General features: G+C 32.3%; 1 protein-coding gene across 6 annotated transcripts in view; it reads left to right on the top strand.

The window, feature by feature from the left end:
- The window catches only part of CSMD3 (CUB and Sushi multiple domains 3), a 1,251,170-nt gene that overhangs the window by 794,498 nt on the left and 431,498 nt on the right, over window positions 1–25,174 (top strand). For all 6 annotated transcript variants that reach the window (XM_017498748.2, XM_017498749.2, XM_037727955.1 and 3 more), the window contains 4 exons: window positions 3,230–3,417; window positions 8,340–8,528; window positions 17,076–17,192; window positions 24,297–24,512. In XM_017498748.2, the coding sequence (XP_017354237.1) occupies window positions 3,230–3,417; window positions 8,340–8,528; window positions 17,076–17,192; window positions 24,297–24,512 (710 nt within the window). The remainder of the gene's footprint in view (window positions 1–3,229; window positions 3,418–8,339; window positions 8,529–17,075; window positions 17,193–24,296; window positions 24,513–25,174) is intronic.

Genomic DNA, 25,174 nt, shown 5'->3' with positions numbered 1-25,174 from the left:
AGGTTTTTTTCTTTTCTTTGAGACAGAGTCTCTTTCTGTCACCTAGGCTGGAGTGCAGTGTTGCGATCTCGGCTACTGCAACCTCTGTCTCCCCTATTCTCCTGCTTCAGCCTCCTGAGTAGGTGGGACTACAGGCGTGTGCCGCCATGCCCAACTAATTTTTGTGTTTTTACTAGAGATGGGGTTTCACCATGTTGGCCAGGATGATCTCTCTCTCTTGACCTAGTGATCCGCCCTTCTCGGCTTCCCAAAGTGCTGGGATTATAGGCGTGAGCCACCACACCTGGCCTCCATAGATACCTTTTAAGCAGTGGTATTTAAGGTTTAATAGGAAATGTTTTTTCCTAAGTCGGTTAATAAATTTTTTTTCTAGCCATTTTAGTTTACATTTTTTTTCTGTCCATTTGAAAGAGTGTTGGATCTGTGGGTGAACTGAAATTTATTTCTAATATGTAAGTAGGTTTAATTTTTATGTAGTATTTAATTGTTCTGTAATTAATGGGCCATTGCAAAGTGAGTCTTTTAATTGAGGTTTCTTACTGGTGTTAATGTGGCAGGTTCTACATATTTCTCATCTGTCATATGTGTTCCATTTTCCTTTATTATGGGGAAAATACTCTTTTTGGCATGACACAATGTTTACTTCATTTTCTTTGCTAATAAAGATTTGGTACCAATTTATAAGTATGTAAAGATAGAAAAAAAAAAAAAAGAATTAAGTATCTTTATGTGTCAATCCAAAGTAATCCCTGACTCTTCTGTGCAATTTGGCTATTGTCAGCTGACTATCAAAGTAAAACTCCAATTTCAATATACACAATAGAGTGACTACAAAACAATCAAATAATAGATTGACATTTTCTAAGTGCCTGATCATTTATTTAAATAACTTAGTGTTACTTTATCCTTCCTCCTCTACACTATATTATTGAAAACATTTATGAGACACATGCAATATATTCCAAGTTGCAAAATTAGAATTAACATACACTTCAAAAATTCACATACACTGTTTACTGATTAATAGGAAGAATAGTGGTACAAATGGAAAATTATTTCAATTGTGCATCCTAAACAGTATTAAATTATATACCTAATTTTGACTAATATGTCATATGCTGTGTTCATGATAATATCAGAGACTGATATGAAATATTGAAATAAAGTTTCTAACCTTTTCTGAATCCAGTCAATTAGTTCTGGGCATTTATTTGACTATGCTTGAGTTGTATTCATTTTGGTTTTGAGGAATAAAGTGGTTTAATCTCACAACACTGCAAAAGACTGGCAAGTATGATAGTAAAAGTGATTCTCTGAAAATTAGTAGACACATCAAACTAACCAGTATTTTTTAATGTGTACTGGAAATAACTAGAGAAATAAAGTACTGAAACTTTATTGGAAAATGCATTTTAAGTAGGTAAAAATACATGGTGAATACTAAAACATTCTATTATATTGAGTACTTTTTTTGGTAAAATTGGTAACTACCCTCAAGAAAAGAAAGGCATTTTTAACTTTAAGATGCATTCATTCTTTTATTGATCTAATAAATATTTCTTGAGTGTCCGCTGTAACCAAAGCATTGACAAAAACACACTGATTAACCTCATGGAATTTGTAGACTTTTAAGGGAGACTGTTGTGTAAAAAGTAAACACAACTGTGATTAGTGTCACAAAAGGCATAGTAAATTGTGGCAGTAAAATAAAAGAAATAGCCTACAATGTGAGGAAAAAGAAGTCTTGCTGTTCACATATTGAAGGTGAAACAGAGAAATATGTAGGAAAATCTTGGTTAAAATAAGATAAAGAATTTTCTAGACTTCAAGAACATCATAGGCAAGAGAAAAAGATTTTAGTACTCTGTGAGTCCACATAAAGATTTTTCCACAGTTCGGATCTTGGATCCAGGTTCAGGATGCGGTATAACCTTGGAGGGCAAGGAAATAATGCAAAATGCTATTTTTTATTAAAAAAGATGTTATACATATTAAAAGTAGCTTTGTGTTGATTGATGCTTATAAAATAAGTTAATACGTTTTAAAGACTTGAAAACAGCAGAGCAACCAAAAATCTAATGATAAAATCAGACATCATAGCATAGAGGTTAAGAGTCAAGGAGAGTTGGTTTTGATGCCTACTTCTATTATTTAAGATCATGTAATACTATTTAAGTTTTAAAGGTGGCTGGACTCAGTGGCTCATGCCTGTAATCCCAGTACTTTGGGAGGCTGAGATGGGTGGATCAGTTGAGATAAGGACTTAGAGACCAGCCTGGCCAAAATGATGAAACTCTGTATCTATGGAAAATAGAAAAATTAGCCAGGCATGGTAGCATGCACCTGTAATTCCAGCTACTCAGAAGGCTGAGGCATGAGAATTGCTTGAGTCGAGGAGGCAGAGGCTTCAGTGACCCAAGATGGCACCACTGCACTCCAGCCCGGGTGATGGAGTGAGACTCTGTCTCAAAAAAAAAAAAAAAACACACACACACACACAAAAACAAGTTTTGAAGGCCTTGGTTTTCTTACCTGGAAAGTGGGTTTAATAATGTTTGCTACACCATAGGGTTAATGGGAGGAGTACATAAACTAATGTAGATGAAGTCTTTAGTAGAGCTGCTGACCCTTTAGTAAATATCAAGTGCAGTATCATTAGTTATTACCTACTTAGAACACTTGTTTTCAAATACAAGCTTTATCACATATTTAATGGCCAAAATAGATTTGTCTAAAAATTTGTATAAATGTTATGTATCAATAAAAAACACTTGAATAAAAAGTAATTATAAAAGCAGATGTCAAATTTGAAATGTATGTGTTATTAAGATGAGAATCTGATTATCTGATTGAAAATAAATGTAAGCCACATGGTTTTCCATAAAAATGAGGAAGGCAACCAAAGATAACTCCTATAATATGTTTAATTCATGAATAGGCCAGTTATTTACTGAAGATAATTTATAGTATTTGAAAGAATTATATTTAGGAACAACAAGTATATACATAAATTTTTAATAATAATTTTTCATAGGAATGAGAGCTTATACCTTTGGTATTGACAAATGACGATGTCTTAAATGACATTTTAGATATTAGATAAGCTAAAGAAAATTATAATATAAAATGGTAAAAATTTTAAATAGTAATTTAAATAGCAATCTAAAGCATTGTTTCTCTATATAGTGTTAATTCTAAATATATTTTCACATACGTCTTTTAATCTTAGATTTCAGACTGAACTGAATTATGATGTGCTGGAAGTTCATGATGGGCCAAATCTTCTGTCACCATTGCTTGGATCTTACAATGGCACCCAAGTGCCCCAGTTTCTATTTAGTAGCAGTAATTTTATATACCTTCTGTTTACAACAGACAACAGTCGTTCCAATAATGGTTTCAAGATTCATTATGAAAGTAAGTAATGATAAAATTTTTTTATTTCCTCATTCTGTTTGCCTTATATTTTGTATTATTATAGTTTTACTAAAAGAACTAGTAGCTCTATTTATTTATTTTTAAATCAAAGCTTTCCTTCATCTGTAAGAAGGTTAATGCTTTATAAGGTGTATGTTTTAGTAAATTCTGCAACCGATTTTCCGGCAATATATATCTAATAACATTATTAAATGAAATACTAAAGAAATGTCAGAAGTATCAAATCATTATTTGAAAATAAGTTTATGTACCAATTATTTATGTGTTCTATAAAGCAGATAATAGACAGTAATTGTCAGTCTGAGATATATATGAAAATTTTAGCTTTTACTTCACAAATTCAGTTATTCTTTTATAGTTTCCTCAGAGTAATTGCATATATTCTCCATTTAAAATATTTAATTTTATTATTTTGCATAAAATGCTGAAAATCGTATTAAAATTAAAAAGTAAACTGTATATATATATATGTATTAATATATGATTAATATAAATAGAGAAAACCATATTAATACAAGCTATAATTCATAGTGTTGGAATCATTATAATCCCTATTAAATCTCATGGTTTTGTTAAAAAGTCTAAAATATTTTTGGTTTTTGAAAAATTTTGATGCTGATATGAACATAGAAACAAGCTTTTTTTTTTCCTTTGTAAACATCTTGTACATGTGCGGCTGTATTGCATAAGATTTATATGTGTGCAAATACATATAAATTTATATATGCATACATTTTCATCATGAATGCATAGCCATATACCTTTGCATAAAGTGCACTTTTGGTAAATGAATCTAACAACACACTTAAGAGGGTTATTAAAATATACCTTTATTTCAAGTGCATATATTACATTATTTCTTTTTATATTCAAGTCTCTTATGACCCCTTCCCCCTCAAGAAAAAATTTCTGCATTTGAAATATATAGTTTTATATTTGCTGTTGGACATCTATCTTAAATAGAGATAGTCAATGAACTCATGGGTTTTTTAAATAATTGTCAATATAGATCATTACTTTTTGTTAATCATCTTATCTACAGTATTGTTTATATTAACTTTCCTTTATTTTGAGCTTTGTGGCACTGAAAGTATGTTTTGTAAACATCATTGTAAAGTGCAATAAGAGAATGTACACATACTTAGGGGTTCAAATGAACTAAAGTGCCTTAACTGGGATTTTTAGTCTAACATGTATGCTAAAGCTGAGTCAAATTAGTCATTTAGAAGAAAAATCTACTTCAAAAATATTAATTCTCACTAGTAATTAATTGATATCAATATGCAGGCAGCTTTTCTTTTATTCCATTGCTGTATTCTTTACCCAATAAATCATATTCAATCCCATTCCACCCAAAGTATGTGGTTTTTGTCAGAAACAGGACTATTTTGAAGATTAAATGTAACAAAACATGGAAAGTATGTCAGTATAACTGCTAACATGCAGTATGTTCTCAATAAATGATAGCCTTTACATTTCTCCTACATAATCCAGTCAGATAAGGAATAAAAATGAGAAGGCCTGCTCAAATGCATACCTTCAGTCAGCAAGTTTGTCACTTATATGTCCTTAGTGGCATAGTCCAAGTTATTTTTTATGGCTAGTGCTCTAAATGAAAAAGTGGAAGCTGAAAGCTGAGAAACATTGAGATTGATTAGAGCCACACTGGTATTAATTTGGCCAAATCTAGTAGGCTGCAATAACTTTGTATTTAAATTTGTCTGTAAGAAACCACCTTCTCTCATTTTATTCTATTAGTCTTGTAGTATATTTACTCCAGTGAAATAATCTTCAACATCATAAATCCTTTCTTATCAAGAAACAAACAAAAAGCCTTCTCCTTCATCTCTTTCTGTTTCCTTAGCTGAAGGTAACTAAAATCTTTTTCAAATGAACTATTCACAAACCTCAAAATCACTAGATTACTAATTAGAACATTAACAATACATTTGACATTTGGTGTATTTGTATTTTTCCTAATCAAATTCATTGAAAGGGAAAGTAATTCGACTTTCCCAGGTGACCAAAATCCTATACAAAGGAATGCATGCAATGCACCCCAGGTTTCTGTTATATTCCCTTTCCCAAGGCATTTTTACCCCATTCTATCTGCCCCCAAAAACATGGGGATTACAAAAACCGTATCAATAGATAAGATTATTTATAAGATTCAAAACACATTAAACTTATAACAACATAGAGTAGACTTTAGGAATATAATTTATTTATTTCTGTAGTCTTTCCCCAGGAAAAATCACATCTGTTTATTATGTTGTATTGCTTGAAATATGAATATAATTGTCTTGTATATCTAAATATTATACAAAACTTTAAAATTGAAAATGTATACAGAACAAACCTATAGACATATATTCATGTCCAAATGTATATTTTTCATATGAGTGTATATTTTTCCAATTAAGGAAAATGGTAGATATCTAAAATAGTGTATAATTTATAATCAATAGATATTTGAGGGGAGGAGTAGTAGAAATAGAAACATAAAATGTTCAAGTATTTTTATTACATAAATAAGAAAAATGTCTATTTTGAGATTCTACCTTTTTAAAAAAAAAAAAAAAACTCTATAAACAATAAGAAAAATAAGAAAATGTTAATGCCGTTTGATATAATCCAAACATGTACTTCCAAAAATTATGTACATTGCCGAAATTTAAGAACCTTCTAAAACTGGCTGGGCGCAGTGGTTCACACCTGTAGTCCCAGCACTTTGGAGGCCCAGGCAGGTGGATCACTTGAGGTCAGGAGTTTGAGAACAAGCTGGCCAACATGGTGAAACAACGTCTCTATTAAAAATACAAAAATTAGCCATGCATGGTGGTGCATCCTGTAATCTCAGCTACTCGGGAACCTGAGGCAGGAGAATTGATTGCTTGAACCTGGAGGCAGAGGCTGCAGTGAGCCGAGATTAGTCACTACATTCTACCCTGGGTGACAATGCCAGACTCCGTCTCAAAAAAAAAAAAAAAAAAGAATCGTCTAAAACTACTTACCAATTGTGCTTTAATTTTTAATAATGCCTATTTGTTAATAAATCATATTGATATCAGTTCATCATGACGTTTCTCATTTTCTCAATTTTGCAACATTTCCATTGCCTTGAATTATGCCTTGAGTTATTTGCTTGTCAATAAATTATGAACTATTTACTTAGACTTATTTTCATGACTCTTAGATCAATGCAGCACAGTGAAAGACATAAAAGAAATATGTCATCCTACCTTACCAGTTGAAAAACCAAGAAAGGCAAATGAATTATTAATGCCTTATATTCATTGACCTCTATGTAGGTCAGTAACCAAAACCATTAAAATCACTTTTTAATAATTAAATTTTACTGTAATTTGCATTGTCTATTACCTCTGCAATTTGCTGTAATTTGCATTGTCTATTACCCCCCATTTCTCTGATTTTAGAGAATTTTATTACAATGTTAGAGTTTTATGTGAAGGAAAGTTATATGTAACCTGGAACACTGGAGGAAATTAAAACCTGAAGGAAGGGGATCTAAACTTTACTGTTAAAGACTGAGAAGATTGTGTACATTAAGGGGAAAACTGAAGGTATTCCTATGAGAGAACACATAAAACTAGTGAGGAGATTTATCTGATTGATATAAAGAATGACCATTGGGAGATAATGACAATTTAGAATAGTAAAGTGTAAGTTGGGAGTCTTAATTTTCAGGGTGATGACTTTGAATATCGTGCAAAGTGAATATTAGTCGTAGAGTATTAAAACAATGAAAAAAAAGTTGTATTGAAGATAAAATTGTCTCTATTATATTTTAGTTTCTCATTAAAAAATAGCATTTAGATGAAATAAATACGCTTGATAAATATACTTAAAATGTACAATTTCCCTCTTTAAAATTAAACTTCTATTTTGTACTATTTTGTTTAGCTTCATTTTTAAATCGGGTAGCCAATACAAATAATTATGTTCGCCTGTAAATGTGATTTAATGTCATTACAAAATTTAAAAAATGTTAGTTACTACTTTTGGAATATAGAAATAGTAATTATTCACTGTTTAAATCTCCTGTACAGAAAGAAAAAAAGTAATTACTTGTTATACCTTATACCAGTGGTTTTCAATTGAGGGTGTTGTAGCACCCAAGAAATGTGTAGCAATATCTGGAGATATTTGTTATTGTCATGATTGAAGAATGCTACTGGCATCAAACAGCTTGAGGCCAGGAATGTTTCTAAACGTACTCCAAAGCATGGGACACCCGCAACAGAAGTACTCAGTCCAAAATGTCATTAGTGCCAAGGCTGAGAAGCGGTATCTTATTAAAGGAAAAGCATTGCCATGGTATGATCTCAGCTAGGGACTGTAAATTGCAAGGAAGATATCAGGAGACACTGAAATGTGCTGGAGACTACTGGCAACAGCAGCAGTTAGCCACCAGAGGAAATGAACTAATTGGTTTTACTTAGAATGGTCCTGGTTTTCATATTTTCATACCTTGCAAAATGCCTCTACTCTTATTATTTCTTTAGTGATTAAATGAGACAATTTTATATAATATTTAGAACTGTGCTTAGAATAAAATAAATTCAAGAAATGTTAACTATTGCTATGATTATTAGTTATATATGTGCATATATACATAAAATTTATTACACTACAAAGTTTTATAGATAATTGTACATTTTCATCAAGTTCTTACATAATTAAATGACCTGAATTTGATCCTTACTAGTAGGAAATAAGAAAACAAATTTATTAAATAAATTGCTGATTTTAAAAATGAGGTATGAGTGCCTTTATTTGTAAAAATCATTGCTTGTAATTGTTTGAAGAACTAGGATTTATTTTCAGCAAATCCGAATCCAATCAAGCTTACTTTTTATTTTCTTCCCTTTGTTTCCCAGGTGTTACAGTGAACACGTATTCTTGCTTGGATCCTGGCATACCTGTACATGGTCGTCGCTATGGTCATGATTTCTCCATTGGCTCTACTGTTTCATTTAGTTGTGATCCAGGATACAGGTTGAGTCATGAAGAGCCCCTTCTATGTGAAAAAAACCACTGGTGGAGTCATCCACTCCCAACTTGTGATGGTAATACCTCATTCAACATGCAAAATATGCTGATTTATAAATAGGAAAATCAGTATAGTTATTTGTGTGGGGTTTACCATAATTATAAATCTTTTAGAATTTTAAAGGAATCTTTTGAATTCTGGCAAATTCATGTTATCAAACCATTCATGAAATAAAGACTATTGCTAATCAGCCAAACTTACCCCATTCCTAAAATTATTTATCTACTCTGTTTATACATGCATATATATTTAAAGCTGACCTATGTAACTATTTTAAGACCATACTGTGGACCTTTTGAAAACAGCCTTGAAAATGCTAAATTGGAATAAGAAGAAAGTCCTGGAAAAAATGCCTCATTTGCTTCCTGCCTTGAACAGCAACATGTCCCAGTTCAAATGGAAGGCCAGCCTGTCCACCAAAATTCTAACCATCTACACGCACCATGGTAGTTTACTTAGATTGCCCTGTTGTGGCAAGTTTCTAGTTATAATTAATAGTATGCCAGTGTTTTTTACTGCTTCTTTGTTTCTATGAGAATAAGTCAGAAGTGCTTCATTTTTCAGGAAATTATATGAAAATCCTGTGGAAGAAACTGCTTCTCCTAAGATTGGGAAGTGCTTGCATACTTGCTTGTCAAAAAGCACACTCAGTATAAATCTATGTATTTTATTTAACTATGCATTTTAATTTCTATTTACAGCACTATTTTCAAATTCTATACTTATTCTTTCTTAAGGTGGAAGATGCCATTTGTTATTTTATAATTAAATTTTCAAGTACTCTCAGTGCCATCATATTTTAAAGATTTTAAGCTAATTTGCATTTCTATCAAGATTTAAACAAATCATCAAAAATCTTCATTTAATTAGGTATGATAACGTTTTTAATCGTCAACATTCTTGTGATTGTAAGTGACAAAAACCTGACTCTCTTTCTAAAAAATAAAAGCAGAAGCTGTTGTTCAACTGTTAATAGTAGAAAAGGCAAGGTGGCATACATCTCATTGCTGATAATAAGCATAAATTCAAAACTTTTTAAGAATTTTTCCATCTTCCTCCTAAACTTTTCTTTGTGTAGTCACATAATTCTCTTATATTGCTGCTAAACTTTTTCCATATGAGGAAATGGCAATAGTGTATACACTCTCAGGAAGAGAAGCCCAGCCCTTGTTGCCTAGGTGCACAGCTCTTCCCCAGGAAGCCCGGGCAGAGGCAGGTCCCGGGAGCAAGGCTATCCATCACTTAGTCATCAGACCACCTGAAAACAAGCGGTCATGAAACAGCCGCACAAACGAAGCCCAGCCCTTGCTGCCTGGGTACACGGCTCTTCCCCAGGAAGCCCGGGAAGAGGCAGGTTCCGGTAGCAACTATCAAGATAGTTGATAGCCATGTATCTTCAGGTTCAGAGAGTAATGAGAGCTCTTCCTTATTATTCTAATTAGAAAAATCCCAGGGAAGGTGTTCAATTGGTCCACATCTAAACCAGTAACTATAGTAAAGGAGAAGGCCCCCTTATGACTGGCCTTGTCTTGGTCATGTGCTCGTCTATCCCTATGGTTGAGACAAACCATGGTGGTATAAAGGTCCTATTTTTGCCAGACCCTGATAAAGCTACAAGGTTGGCATGAATAAAGAGCATTCACCATGAAACAAAGGTATGGAGGCAATATTTTAAGAACCAGGAAGATAAAAACTAATGGCAAGCATATCAACATGCTTAACTTTTATTAATAATAAAAGCAAATATATCCAGTTTTCTCAGGAGCAGCACAGGCTCTCATCATTTTTCACCAGTGCAACAACAATCATTTCTGAGATTTTCAATCCCCCCATGTTTCTGACTAAGGTTATTTCATGCTATTTTCCATATCCAAAATTCTTAACAGCTTTTTATTCCTTAGAAATGAAACCTCAAGTGACTAATCATAGAATTCATGATCCTTAACCTTAAGGAATACATCCTTTTCACTGATGTCTCTGTCCTGCATTCTTACAATGAATATTTTAAAAGGTCAAATCATGTTACTTTTAACCTCTATTATGATCTGGCCTCCTCTTTTGTATTGCTGTTTCATGTTGAGTGTAACTGGACAAGGATGGAATATTATATTCACTTAAAAATGTCTAAGCTTTGTATAAAGCAGTTAGTTACTTAATATTTTTTTTTCTATTGACTCATACTAAACTCAACTATTATATCACCTAGTGAGCAGATTTGATCAGACCTTTCCTTCAGTCTAAACTTTTGCCCCAGAGGTAACTAGTCCAAATCTCCTGAGGTAACAAGGGAGAAATGAACAAACAGAATTTATTGCCCTGTTCCAAGAATGTAAGCTTGATTGACCTAGACTGGCTAACACTTGTGTACAGTGTGCTTCACTCTAACATACATCAGCTTTTGTGATGTCTTTATATCCCACGATTAGCTGATTCACAAAGCAAAACAGACAATGTAATATGGTGGTAATAATAGTGGTGACTAATATGTATTGAGTTTTTACTATGTGCTATACTGCTATAGGTGCTTTCTATATTTTAAGTCATTTTCTCTTCCAAATAACTCTATAAGATAAGTGCTATTCTAATCACCACTTGTAGATGATAAAACTAAGACAAAGGAAAATTAAGAACCTCACCGTGTGTAATCCCACTCATTAATGGTAAAATCAGAATTTAAATCCAGGCAGCCTAGATTCAGATCCTATGCACAAGTCTACCACTACACTGTCACCTGCCCACATTCTACACAATGGGAAAATACTAAAATTATTTAAAATAAAAGATAGATGATAAATTTGTTATTCTTTTCTTGGTGATGTCACATATTTATTTTAAGGACTTTATATAGAAATATATATTTTTACATATACAAGCATTTTAACAGTTTATAGATACTCTGTGCTACTTGGAATGTGTAACTGAAAAACAGGACATTACCCTTTTTGCTATCAATTACAAAAAAGAAAAATAATTTTATTTAATTCTATTTTCTGTGTATATACTTAGGTTTTGAAGTAAAAATGGATCCTTTCTTCATTCATATTTCACTATTGACTGAGGAACTTTGAATCTTGAAACAGAAATTATTTTGTTAGATTCTAGACTATTTTGTAAATTGTGTCTTACTTTTTAAAAATTTCACTTCTTAAAGAATGATCCTGTTTCCTTTTTTTAAACTTCTAGGTCTAGTTTCCAACAAGCAGCCAGAGTAAGCTTTTATAAATTAAGGTAAATCAGTACTACCCCTTACCTTCTTGCACCTGCCATCCCAGGCAGAATAAAATCCAAAGACTTTTGTATGATTTGATTAACCCTAGCTATTCTGGGCCCTTACTACCTCCCATACCTCATCCTTAACCACTCTCTTCCTCATTCATGCTACTCCACTCCAACTACATTTGTCTCCTGATTACTTTTCCCAATATGAAAACCCTTTCCCATTCCTCCCCTTCTGTCCCTCCAATCCTCTCTTCCTTTCTCCTGAATCAGAATTCCCCCATAGAACCACATGACTCACTCCCTGATTTCACTCAAAAGTATACACTCAAAACTTATCTCAGTAATTATGTAAAAAAGTAACCCCTTTTATGCCACTTAAATTTTTTCTCCTAGTATTTTTTACTCTCTTTATAATATTTTTTGGTATTGTCTGCTTTCCTAATAGAATATACACTCCATGTAGTAAGGACTTTGCTAGATTCACTGTTGCACCCTCAATGCCAAAAAGAGTCCTCGTCAAACAGTTGGCACTCAGTAAATCTCTGTTGAATGAAATGAAGCTAAATTATCCATGAAATTGAAATGCTTACCATTACTTTTGATTTTGCATATATATTTTCTGGTTTTTGCCTCCATGAATTTTATTCTTTTCCCCTGGAATATTCTAGCCCTTCCCTCAACTATGCTTATCAAAATTATAATTAACTTTTAAATGTAATGAACTTGATCATGCTTTTTCTGAACAAAACAACTGGGCATAATCTTGACTTTTCCTAGATTCTGTAGTTCTCTATATTTATATGTCATTTATTGCTACCTTATAACCACCTATTGACTTGCTAACTCAGTATTTATTAATTATGCTATATAGAAACTATAAAAAGATGAGCATAGCAGTGTTTATATTCTTCTTGAGTTAGTAGAATGAATAATAGTTATGCTTATTATCTTACTTTTCTTATATTTTTATAATAAAGAACCAGGTGTTCTTGTTGCTTTAACATGTATTTGTAAAAGGTATCCCGTGACACAAAGATTTGATTTTTTTAAATAACACTGTTTACTAACTACTTTTATTAGATCTTGCTCCTAAATATTTCTGGAGTATTTTTGATAAAACTGAAATTTGAGTGGCTGTAAGGTAAGCCAAACAAGAATTTTTAGGAGAGCATTTTGCTTTGTCCAACATATCAAGTGTTAAGGACAACATATATGCTAAAAGTCACATATGAATGATGTTTTCTATGCACTGGGAACATGAGACTGTAATGAGCTATGGGCTAGGGTTGAGAGCAGATGCTGAGTCTAAAGCAACCATTCAGGAACTGGGCATTGTTGCTTAAGACACCTCCCCTGTTAATGTATGCGTAGGTGTGCTATGTCCTGAATTGCCTAAGACATACTCTGTTTTCACCTTCTGTCCTGAGACCCCAATTTTAATCTCAAATTATCCCATGTTGATTTGACTTTTTCTAGCCCTTCCCTCAACTATGCTTTTATGTGACAAATTCAGTTACTTTACGTGAGAGGAAAACACTAAAAAATTTATTTTGTGAGACATTTAACACTAAAAATGTTAAGTGGTTCAGTGTCACTCAAATCATTAAGAGGCAGACCAACATGGAACTGAATGGACTTAAACCTCATTATTTCCCTTATTTCTTTAGTCTTATTAAAATATTTGAATACATAGGTTAAAACAGCAGAAGAATACCCGGATTAAGGTTTAGGTTTCTAGAATTCAAGATAAACAACTGTGTCTAGAAACCAAGTATAAACAGTCTCAGTTTAAGGGCATAAAAGGGATACTTGAAAATAGGAAAAGAAGAGATGAGATTAAAAGCAAACAAATCAACAAATTAAAAATTAATGGGATTTGTAATAGATGGTTATTCCCATGCCTCATTGAAATACTCAAAGTGTTTTAATGGATCCTGGTTTAAAAAATGTCTATTTTTGATACAGACAGACTAGCACTGGCCCAGTGTGTATCACTAACAAGAACATGGTTTAAATTTACAGGTCTGGGCAATTACATTCAAGGGCTCAGCTTTTGAAGAGACTTCATTGTTTCAAAACTCTAATGGATACTTAGCCTGTGAAAAAGTAGTATCATATGTGGCAAAAATCAGGGAGAAAAATCTCTACTGCCCAAGATTACTGTGTACCTGGTTAATTGTTCTCCACTAATTGGACTGTCAGTATGATGGCTTATTGTGCCACAAATTTTTAGCTTTTAGGTGCTTTTTATCCTTTTAGACGCTTTTCTTTGCCAGCTGTTTGCTCTCATGTCAAGTAACTGAATTTTTCACATGTATGTATTTCATCATACTTTGAGTTCTTTAGTTTTTCAAAGATTCATTTGATACATGGTTGTCTATTTCCAATTCACGAGAACATATAATCCTATTATGTCTGTTTCATAAGTGTTGGTGTCCCTGAAGACACATGGAATCAATTAGCAAGATTGCTGGAATAAAATGGGATTCTTTCTGAACATGTAACAGGAGATAACACAGGAGATCCATGGCACCTATTTTAGACAGTCTTGTTCTAATGACATTTACTAAGTGAATGGTCCATACATTCTCTTAAACTGACTTAAATCTCAGCATTCACTTTTTAAGTCATTTGTTTTTGGAGAAATTTTTATAATTATCTCTATACAATTATATCTACTATAATATATTTGAATTCTATCCTGTATCTGAAAATATGAAACAAAGCATCACATATAAAAACTTAAATCTTTTTTATTCATCTTAATATTTTAGGTCACTCATAATTGATTTTAATAAGCTTTTACACATTCTTATCTTTCCAATAGGAGGAATAGTTTTTGCATAAGCAAACATCATCAGTATGAAAGAATATTCAGTAATGAATTAACCTTTTTTAAAATTAATCCAACTCAAACATACTTTGTATTTAGCATTAGCATCTGTTACTATGCAATCTCTTGTAATTGCTTAAAAACAAGCTGACAATATAAAACAAATGCAATTTAAAACATTTGCAATGTAAAATAATCCCATTTAGAAAAATGAAAAATTTCATTAGATTGATGAAAATGATGAGGCTGATAATGATGTTGGAAAACTATTTCAGTCACATACAAGAGATAGATCAATTCAAGAACAGAGATGAGGATACTGACACAATAGGTGTTAGGTGCGTAAAAAAAAAACAGTTATTTAAAAATGAAAGGATTAAATGTATCTCTGAGTATATAAATGATGCCCTTGAGTTTTTTTTATACATTGATCATTTTGTGAGGGAAGTGTTACAAAATCAAACGTAAGTTAAGAACATCATAGCTTGATAAAACAGTATTCTTAATGCAGAAAAAACATCAACACAATTCAAGAATCTGCTTAAGATCAACGACCTTGTAACTCGGCTGTTTGAGTTCTTTCTATACTTGCTTTTTCACCTGCAAATTGAATAATTACAGCATTTTTCTCCAAAGGTTGTTGTGGGGGCTGAGTTAATGTGAATAAAATCTGCACAATAGTGCCAGCCACCTTTTAATTTCAAAACAGTGCTTGGTCTTGTTTTTTTAATTAGAATTAGTAAATCATTGCAATTGTATCCTAAGTTTTAGTAGATATAAAATAAAATTTATGTGTCTTCATGTTTTTACTTTCATCTTTCAAAATAAAACTTAAATTGCATTCTTTCCCAACTATTTACTATGAAATTCCATCTTTAAGTCAATTATCTTCAATGTCTGCATCCAATGATAATTATTTTCAAATAACATAAATCTCCACTTGTTATAAAACTATATTCTATATATTGTCAAATGATTCTAGTAAAGTAATAGTATGAATGTTTGTTATTAATGTATTAGTTGTTGGCCATTCCTCCTAAATTTTTAAATGTGTTTATGTGTTACATAGGTTTATTCATTTACCTACAGAATGTCCCATTAAGTTCCCTCTTCTACATAGGTATATAGGTACAGCTTACAGACAAGAAATTCCCAAGAAATTCCCCCAAGAAGTTTCTCCTAATAAACTTCTCAAGAAGTAGGATACTTGACAAATTGTCTTTATTAGAAAGAATACTGATATACAAAAAAACTTTCTCTCAACTTCTTACGCATACACCCACACAAACACACAGATATACAAACACACACATACATGTGCATGCTCAGGAGCACATATCTGAAGTATTTCCTAAAAATCTGCATCCCTCTTTTTTGTTATTTTTTGTGTATTTTAAACTAATTTAACTCTCTTAATTTTCATTCTTCTGTTCATTGAGAAATTTTATCCTAGCTGTATGACATAGAGTCCTTTGAAATAGAGACTGTAGGTTTTAATTCAGTAGACGTATTCACTCATCTAATTTCACTGAACAAATTCATATAATGTTATAGTGTTAGGTGTTTTGGGAAGAGACAAAACCAAAACTCACTTTTCTAGTATGCTGGGAAAGTGGGGCAAGGATCAAGTTAGACAAGGGTACATGTTGCATTCTTGATTCTTACTGCCCTTGGCTATGTCTAAGAGGTGGCCTTTCCAAGTGAATAGAATGAGGGGTCAACAAATTCTCTGCTTCCAATAGAATAAAAATGCTCACTAGGCAATATTTTTTTTGGTTCCTCCAGGTTTCAATTTTGATAATATTGTCTGGCATACCATAAGCACTGACGCCTGTTGAATATAGTAGAAGACGTTGTAAACTATGATTTGTTCTCAAATAAATGAATATCAAATCAAATATTAATTTTTAACCTCAGATTATTAACTTATTTTTATTATCTTAGAATATTTACTTAGAAAACTATACCCCCTCAAAAGATTCTTTTTATTCATAATATTTCCTAGAAAAATACAGAAGTACAGAAGCAGCCTTTAAAACTTTTACGACTCACCTCACAGTTTTAAAAGGAATCCTATAAAGAATGACCCATATCCCTTTAGGAATCTATATCAAACAATTTTACACAATTAACAATTCATTTTCCTAGTGCTTAATAAGAGGAACTGCTAAACAATTACTCATGTTTAATTTGCCATCAATTTATGCAAATATTGCTTATAATTAGAAATGTATCAGTACATCAAATTCAAATGTGGAAAGTGGAGCCATGTTCTCTTGGGAACAGTAGTAATTCTCAGACGCTACTAAATACCTTTTCCTTCTCTAGTGCTTGCAGTGGATAAAATGATTTCCTAGTATTGGAAAAGGTCTTAATATACACCTGTTATTACTAGGATGTAGCTTAAGCAAAGATAATGAGACTCTTCATTTCAGGAGAGAAGGTAAGAGATTTGTTCACACTCTGCCTCTCTCACTGCCAATCACATGACTGTATTTCTTTGTATTTCAGCATTGTGTGGAGGAGATGTTAGAGGGCCTAGTGGAACAATCTTATCACCTGGTTACCCAGAATTTTATCCAAATTCTCTGAATTGTACATGGACGGTTGATGTAACCCATGGAAAAGGTAATTTGCCTCATGAAATAATAATTGGTTTATCTTCTGAATTTTCATTGAATCTATTTTTATTTCATTGTTCTCTACATGTTATTTTGCATGAGCAAATACAGATCAATACTAAAATATGCTAAAACAAATTTCAATTTAAATAATTGCCACAGAGAATTATATTTACCTTTCTATAGTATTATATATTGTGCTCATGTTTTTACCAGGCTGGTGATATATTTTTTTTTTACTTTTGATATAATAAACTAATGTCATTTGAAATTTTTATAACAAGAAAACCTCAAACCAGATGGCTTTAGTTTCTGTCATAGTGTTAAGAAGTTGATTTCAGGAGTTCAGAGGGATATATGAAATGCTCTGATGTGCTGAGCCAATTTTAAAGCAACTAGTATATGTTTATATGCACTTGTTTATAAATGTTTATTTTTGTTTATAATTTATAAATTTATAGCCATTCTATAAATACCTGTGTCTCAGATTCTTTAGTACAGAGCTGCATATGTGTCTTACATAATTAAACTAGAGTGTAAAATTGCTCTCTGCATAAGGTGGAGGTTAATAAATGTCTTTTTACAAATAAACGAATAAGTAAAAGGCTCTGCAATATTAATATGGTTCATTCATGAGATTCAACCAAACTCATAAAACTTTTACAACCTACTTCACTGTTTTGAAAGGAATCCTATAAAGAATGACATGTAGTCCTTTAGGAATCCACAACAAACAATTTTACATAATTATTAATTCATTTTCTTAGTGCTTAAAAAGAGGGACTGCTAAACAATTACTCATGTTTTATTTACCACCCATTTTTGAAAATATGGCTTATAATTAGAAATATATAAGAACATACTTCAAATTTATTAATGTACAATGTAATTTATCAAGGCAACAACTTACCAGTGGTAAAATGACCATTCTAATACATCAAAACAAAAAATACATTAAAATTATTTACCTGAAAATCTCCGTGAGCTAATCTTGTAAGGGAGCTAGTTTATTCATTTTAAAATCTAATTTTGATAAGTATTCTTTCTTTTAGCCTGTTGGTGTATTATATTATTGAATTTTACTACTAAATTGTACGTACTGATTTTAATATAGAAAATCTAAAAAAAAAATCAAAACAAAATACTTTTAGCAATGAAAAGATGTTATTACAATTAAAACTAAAAGCTTGTGTTTAATACATTTAAATTTATTGTGTTTTCACAAATAAAGTTTGCCTTTGATAAAATTACAAATTATTTTATCAGGAAATGAGAATTATGCCAGGACTATTTTTGTTAGATTTCTACAATTAACTAAATATTATTGAGAAAAATTGTTGTTAAAATGAGTATTCTAGTACTGAATAGCAGGAATGAGGTAGAAGACTTTAAAAACTCTTGATTTTTGTTGCACTTTATTAATAGAAGACTCTTCGCTGGAAGTTAACAAAAGTGTCCTGTTATTCCAGTGTGCAGTAGATTAATGTAGTTTAAGATAAGCTCCCTGATATTATGGAAGGGAGTGGAGGGCTACATATTGCTTGCTATGTAAATAGAGGTTTAATTAACACTTAAAGTTTTGCATCTTCATAGGTTACAAGTGTTAATTAAATCTGCATTTACATGGCAAAAGATGCAGATGTAGATGCCTTTGTTTTAAGAGCCACCTAAGTTTGTTTGAAGTACAAATCTTCCAAAGTGTAGCCAAAGTTACATGAAAGGAAAATCTCCAAGTTGTGAGAAATATCCAAAGTAACAGAGTCTAATCTCTTACTCAGAAAATTAGCTTCTCCATATGGTATTCCAAAAACATGATGAATTGGGAACGGTACTTCTTGGGAAAACCTGCTCATTTTTTACGTATTTAATTGTTTAAAAATTATTCTGCAGCCGTTATCCCTGTTCTGCTCTCTGGAGCTACATCATAAAAACAGCCTAATCTTTGCTCCAAACAAAAACTCCTGAAACACACCAACTCACCATTGTAAGACCACCATGTTTTTCATGTCCACTATCCCTGGATCCTTATTCCAAGTCTTTTCTTACCATACTAAACACTCCTAGTTCCTTTAATTCATCATAAGATAATACTTTCATTTTCATCACCGCTCTAATCAGCTTTCTCTGGATGTGTTCCAGCTTATCTCTTTAAAATGTGGTTTGCTAAAATAAACACATCATGGCACAGTGAAACACTAAAATTATTTTCATCAAAGAAGACAGTATTTTTGTTAATTTACTTTTTCCTGCCACGTTATACTACTAATTGATAAAGAGTTTGCAGTAACTTAAATCATCTTTTTAGGTTACTGGGACTTTAAAATACAGATAAACTCAATTCCTAAAATTCTATATTCACGCAGCTGCTTTTTTTTCTGTCTTCCATGCAAACTTTTATATTTACCCCTGTTATATTTTATCATATTGATTTTGATTCAGAATTCCTATGAGATCATTTTAAAGTGATTTACATTTCATTTACATTTATATTATATTCATTTACATTCTTATATAAGCATGATAATTAGTACTTTAAGGGTCTATAAGCATCTTTACAAAGATAGATCTAAATATCTAAATATTTAAGAAATAATAAAATTTAAATGTACCATCTGTAGTGTCTTCACCATTAACATTAAGTCAAGGTATGTGAACACACACAATTGTTCAATGGTTTCAAAGTCAGTTAACTACAGTATCATTAGGCCTACATGGCTCCTTATTCACAAGGGCACCATGAGAGATTTTCCTGAAACACATTGTAGAAGTCAAGATGCTAGTTATAAGTAGTTACTGAAAACCTTGAAAAAAAAATGTACATCAGAAAAAAACCTTTAGACTCTTAGAAGTTGGACTGTACTTAAATAAAGCATAGTCCACACTTATTACTTTACAGATTAGGAAAAAAATAATTCAAATGGCACCCTTTAGGCAATAGCTGGTGGCATGACTGTAACTAAAACCAAGGTATTAGCATTATTTTACTTTAAGTATGTCTATATATATATATATATAACATAAATTACCTTTATTGGGCATCTTAAATTAGCGTTCTTACAAGAAGTAATTATGATATTGAAACCACTGGCTTTTTCTCCCTGCCTTGTTAGCATTGTATGTCTTTGCCTGTCTAATCCCCTTCTTTCCAAAATGTCTATCCTAGGTCTGCACCTCCACAAACTTCTTGCTTTTGAAGGTCATTGCCTTTTTGCTTTGGGAGGTCATTGCTTTACTTTTTTTTGTTGTTGTTTGTTTGTTTTCTGAGATGTCTTCTCATTCTGTTATCCAGGCTGATCTTGGCTCACTGAAGCCCCAATTCCGGGCTCAGGTGATACTCCTACCTGAGCCTCCTGAGTAGGAGGGACTACAGTGCACACCACCACACCCAGCTAAGTTTTGTATATTTTGGCTGAGACAGAGTTTTGCCATGTTCCCCAAGCTGACCTAAAACTCCTGGACTCAAGCAATCTAACCGCCTAGGCCTCCCAAAGTGCTGGGATTACAGATGTGAGCACCAGACCTGGATGGTCATTACTTTTGAAGGTCATTTTTAGACACCTCTACTGACCTCTTTGACAAATTAGTTACCCATTTTTTTTTTTTTTTTTTTAAGATAGAGTCTTGCTCCGTTACCAGGCTAGAGTGCAGTGGTGCAACCTTGGCTCACTGTAACCTCTGACTCCCTGGTTCAAACAGTTCTCCTGCCTCAGCCTCCTGAGTAGCTGAGATTACAGGCACAAGCCATCATGCTCAGCTACTTGTTTGGCATTTTTAGTAGAGACGGGGTTTCACCGTGTTGGCCAGGATGGTCTCAATCTCCTGACCTTGTGATCTACCTGCCTCGGCTTCCCAAAGTGCTAGAATTACAGGCATGAGCCACTGTGCCTGGCCTACTTACCTGTATTTCTATGCTCGTATACTGACTTATATTAAACAGTTTGGCAGAATGCTTAAAATTTTGGTTCATTTATCTTTTTCCTCAGGCCATGAATTACTTATAGTCTTCTAAATATTTATATTCTGTAATGGCTAAAATATAGTAGTTTCTCAGGATCATTTACTTATTTGGATTAATTGACCTTTGGCTCGACTTTGAAAGTCTTCAGTTGTTTTGCAGCAGTGAAAGAAAGCAAATATTACCGTTTAATCCATGACTTAATGAACAGCAGCTTCTTTTTATCAAGTGGCTGGCCAGAGCTAAGTAACAGGAAAAACATTAGCTCTCATTTTGGGGAACTGATCAATAACAATAACACTTATTGAATACACCAGTCACTGTGCAAAGTCATTGTCATGTTACCTTATTTAAACTGCAAAACAACTCTATTAAAACCCCATTTTACAGATGGGGTAAGAGGGCTCAGAAAGGTAAATAATACTTAACAGTGACTTTGTGGGCACCAATAATTATTTAATGAAATTTTAAAATAATTCATTTTATATATAACAGAACAAGCACATTTTTCTTTAAAAATATAAATAGTATACATGATGATTTATTTCTCTTTTTTTAAATCTACTGTCTCTCCTACTGTACAACTTTTTTTTTCTTAGCTTTATAGCAGAAATAAGACTGACTTATCTGAACTTTCCGCCCTTATATAATTTTGTAGCAGCTAATCTGGAGAGCAAAGCATCTTCTCTTTACTATGTCAAAATTCCATTTTGTTTCCATCTGTCTAGTAACAATACTGATTTTATACTATAGAATATTTGAAAAACTGACTTAATGTTTGGACTCCTTCTAAAAGGGCTCTTGTATTCCTGCCCATTATAAAGAGGAGAAAAAAAAATAAAACTTACATTTTTGAAAAATAATCTGAAAATAGCACCTTATATGTTTCAAATCTTTCTCAAATACAAAATTGCTGATTTATTATGCAGTAATAATTTTGTTGTGTTAATGTTTGTGTTTTCAGTTTATTTGTTTTGGTCCCACTTTCTATCACTTTTTTTAAAATAACAATGGAGACTCTTAAGAATTTCCAACATTTGGAACAAAAATGTAAATGAATAAAGAATGTTACTTGTCATACCCTGAGTTTTTTGGAATTTTCTTTATTCTTTTTTTTTTTTAATTGTACTTTAGGTTCTGGGGTAAATGTGCACATCATGCATGATTGTTGCATAGGTACATGCATGGCAATGTGGTTTGCTGCCTCCATCCCCCCATCACCTATGTCTGGCATTTCTCCCCATGTTATCTCTTCTCACCTCCCACCCCCCACTGTCCCTCCTTTCCCCATGTCCATGTTTTCTCATTGTTCAACACCCTCCTGTGAGTGAAAACCCTCCTGTGAGTGTTTGATTTTCTGTTCTTGTGTCAGTTTGCTGAGAATGATGGTTTCCAGATTCATCCATGTCCCTACAAAGGACATGAACTCATCGTTTTTAATGGCTGCATAGTATTCCATGGTTTATATGTGCCACATTTTCCTTGTCCAGTCTAACGTCTATGGGCATTTGAGTTGGTTCCAGGTCTTTGCTATTGTAAACAGTGCCACTATGAACATAGGTGTGCATGTGTCTTTATAATAGAATGATTTATAATCCTTTGGGTATATACCCAGTAATGGGATTGCTGGGTCAAATGGAACTTCTATTTCTAGTTCCTTGAGGAATTGCGACACTGTCTTCCACAATGGTTGAACTAATTTACACGCCCACCAACAGTGTAAAAGTGTTAGCAAATACTTTGGTAATTATTTAGGTCATGTACAAAAAAATAAAGCACCTCAAGGGAAGGATCCCCGTGGCAGCCATTTTTTGTTTCATATGGCACCTAACAGTGTATTATGTATATTTGAGTGTGTGTGTTTGTGTGAAGTCATTAGTCTTTTACATGTTTTATTGACAGTGTCATTAAATACTAATTTGATACCACAAGGAGTCCATTACATAGTCACTAGAATGGAACAAATTAAAAAGCCCCAGATTTTCAAGTATTGTAGAGGATACGGTGCAAACATATTGTCTATGGAAATGTAATCAGCATGACCACTTTGTAAAACAGTATTTGTTAAAGCAGAGCACATATTATTACCCTATCATTCAGTAATTTCACTCCTAGATGCATACCCAACAGAAATAAGCACATACATTCACCAAAGAAATACTAAAATGTTCAAGCAGCACTGTCTACATTTGTGATAAACTGCAAACGACTTAAGTAACCATCAACAATTGAACAGGGAAATATATGTGGTATATTCACAAAGTGGAATGCTATACTATGCATCACCAAAAATGAACCACCCACAACTACACACAATTATATTGAGAAATCTCACATACCTAATGCTGAGTAAAAGAAGTCAGATCCAAAAGAGTGTATGCTATATGATTCCATTCTAGAAACTAAAAAATATATATACAAAGCAGCAAAATTTGTCCTATTAGAAATTGAGTGAGTGTTTACCTTTGGAAAACTAAAGTGACAGAACGGTTTTATAAAGAAGGCTCTGGTTGTTGCTAATGTTGTGGCTATTGATTTGGATACTATTTGCAAAGGTGTTCAGTTTGTGAAAATTCACTGAGCAGAACACTTATATATAAATTTTCAAGCAAATTATGTGCATAGGTTGAAATGTGTGACAAATAAATAAATGGAGAATAATTACATTCATATAGCAAATAGCATTCCCTATGCCTGTCTCATATTTCTCTTCTAAAATAAACACACATATTTGGAAGTTAAGTGCTATAATATTAAGCACTGCTTTTATGTTGTTTGAGGGGATTGAAGAAGGAAAAGGAGGTATGTACAATATTTACCAGGAAGTTGCACCTCTGTTATAAACAAGAGATATGTATTTCTCTTGAAATTTTCAGAAAATCCGATAATTCCTTTTTGAGAGCTGATTTTTAATTTTATTTTCAGGCAGTTTCCAAGACATGACTCACTATAGCTCTTATAATGAACCTGAAGGAAAAACACACACAAAAAGAATAATAAACTATATAACTATATATTTAGAATATTTTATAACAATGCCTCTCATTTTTAGAAAATATAATTATAAGGAAAGCCCTGGCTAATAGTTAGTTTCACAGAAACTCTCTGTGTTTTACTGATGTACCTATAAATTCAATTTTTCTGTTTTTTAAATAGGTGTGCAATTCAACTTCCACACTTTTCATTTAGAAGATCATCATGACTACTTATTGATCACAGAGAATGGCAGTTTTACCCAACCACTGGCACGCCTGACTGGTTCCGATCTTCCTCCAACAATCAACGCTGGTCTCTATGGAAATTTCAGGGCTCAATTGCGTTTCATTTCAGATTTTTCAATATCATATGAAGGATTTAACATTACATTCTCTGGTGAGAAAATAAAAAAAAGAGCTCATTCAATAACTTTTAAAACATTAGTTTTTCAAGCTATGAGCATAACTGACAATAAAACAGAGAGGTAAAAGTAACAGAAAAGAAGATAAAGTTAAAGAAGAAAGCAAAGAAATAGCTGTCAAGTTTTAAGGGAAGTTTGGAATACATTGAAGATTATCTTTAGTAATAAATAATGGAAAAAGCAAAAAAAAATTAATTTGCTATAAATCTACTGGAAGTACAATAATTACATTCCTTTAATTTACAATCCTGTGTCTAGGAAAAGGCATAGAAGGCATAGTCCACAGGCAAGGATTAAGATAAACGTAATTTATTACTCTGGAATTAGATAATCTGTAATCAAATTAACATAGTTACTCCTTTCTTCTAGTATAACCTCAGTTATAGTCAGTAGTATTATTTGGATTACAGAGGGGAACAAATGTATGAGACCAAAGACAATAAAAAGTATTCCCACTGTTTGGAGTTCTACTTTCCATTTGAATGAACACAACTAGCTATTTCTTAATACAGACACAAATTAATAAGTAAATCTTATGCCAACTTGCTAACATTAAAATGATACAACACTAACCTTGTTGTTAAACAATTATTTTAGTATTTGTATGGAAATATTTGGATGCTAAAATCATTAAGCT

The sequence above is a fragment of the Cebus imitator genome, unplaced genomic scaffold (genome assembly GCF_001604975.1).
Source record: "Cebus imitator isolate Cc_AM_T3 unplaced genomic scaffold, Cebus_imitator-1.0 Scaffold250, whole genome shotgun sequence".
Lineage (NCBI taxonomy): Eukaryota > Metazoa > Chordata > Mammalia > Primates > Cebidae > Cebus > Cebus imitator.
Note: the sequence above shows the minus strand (reverse complement) of the source record. Positions and strands in the feature narration are given on the sequence as shown.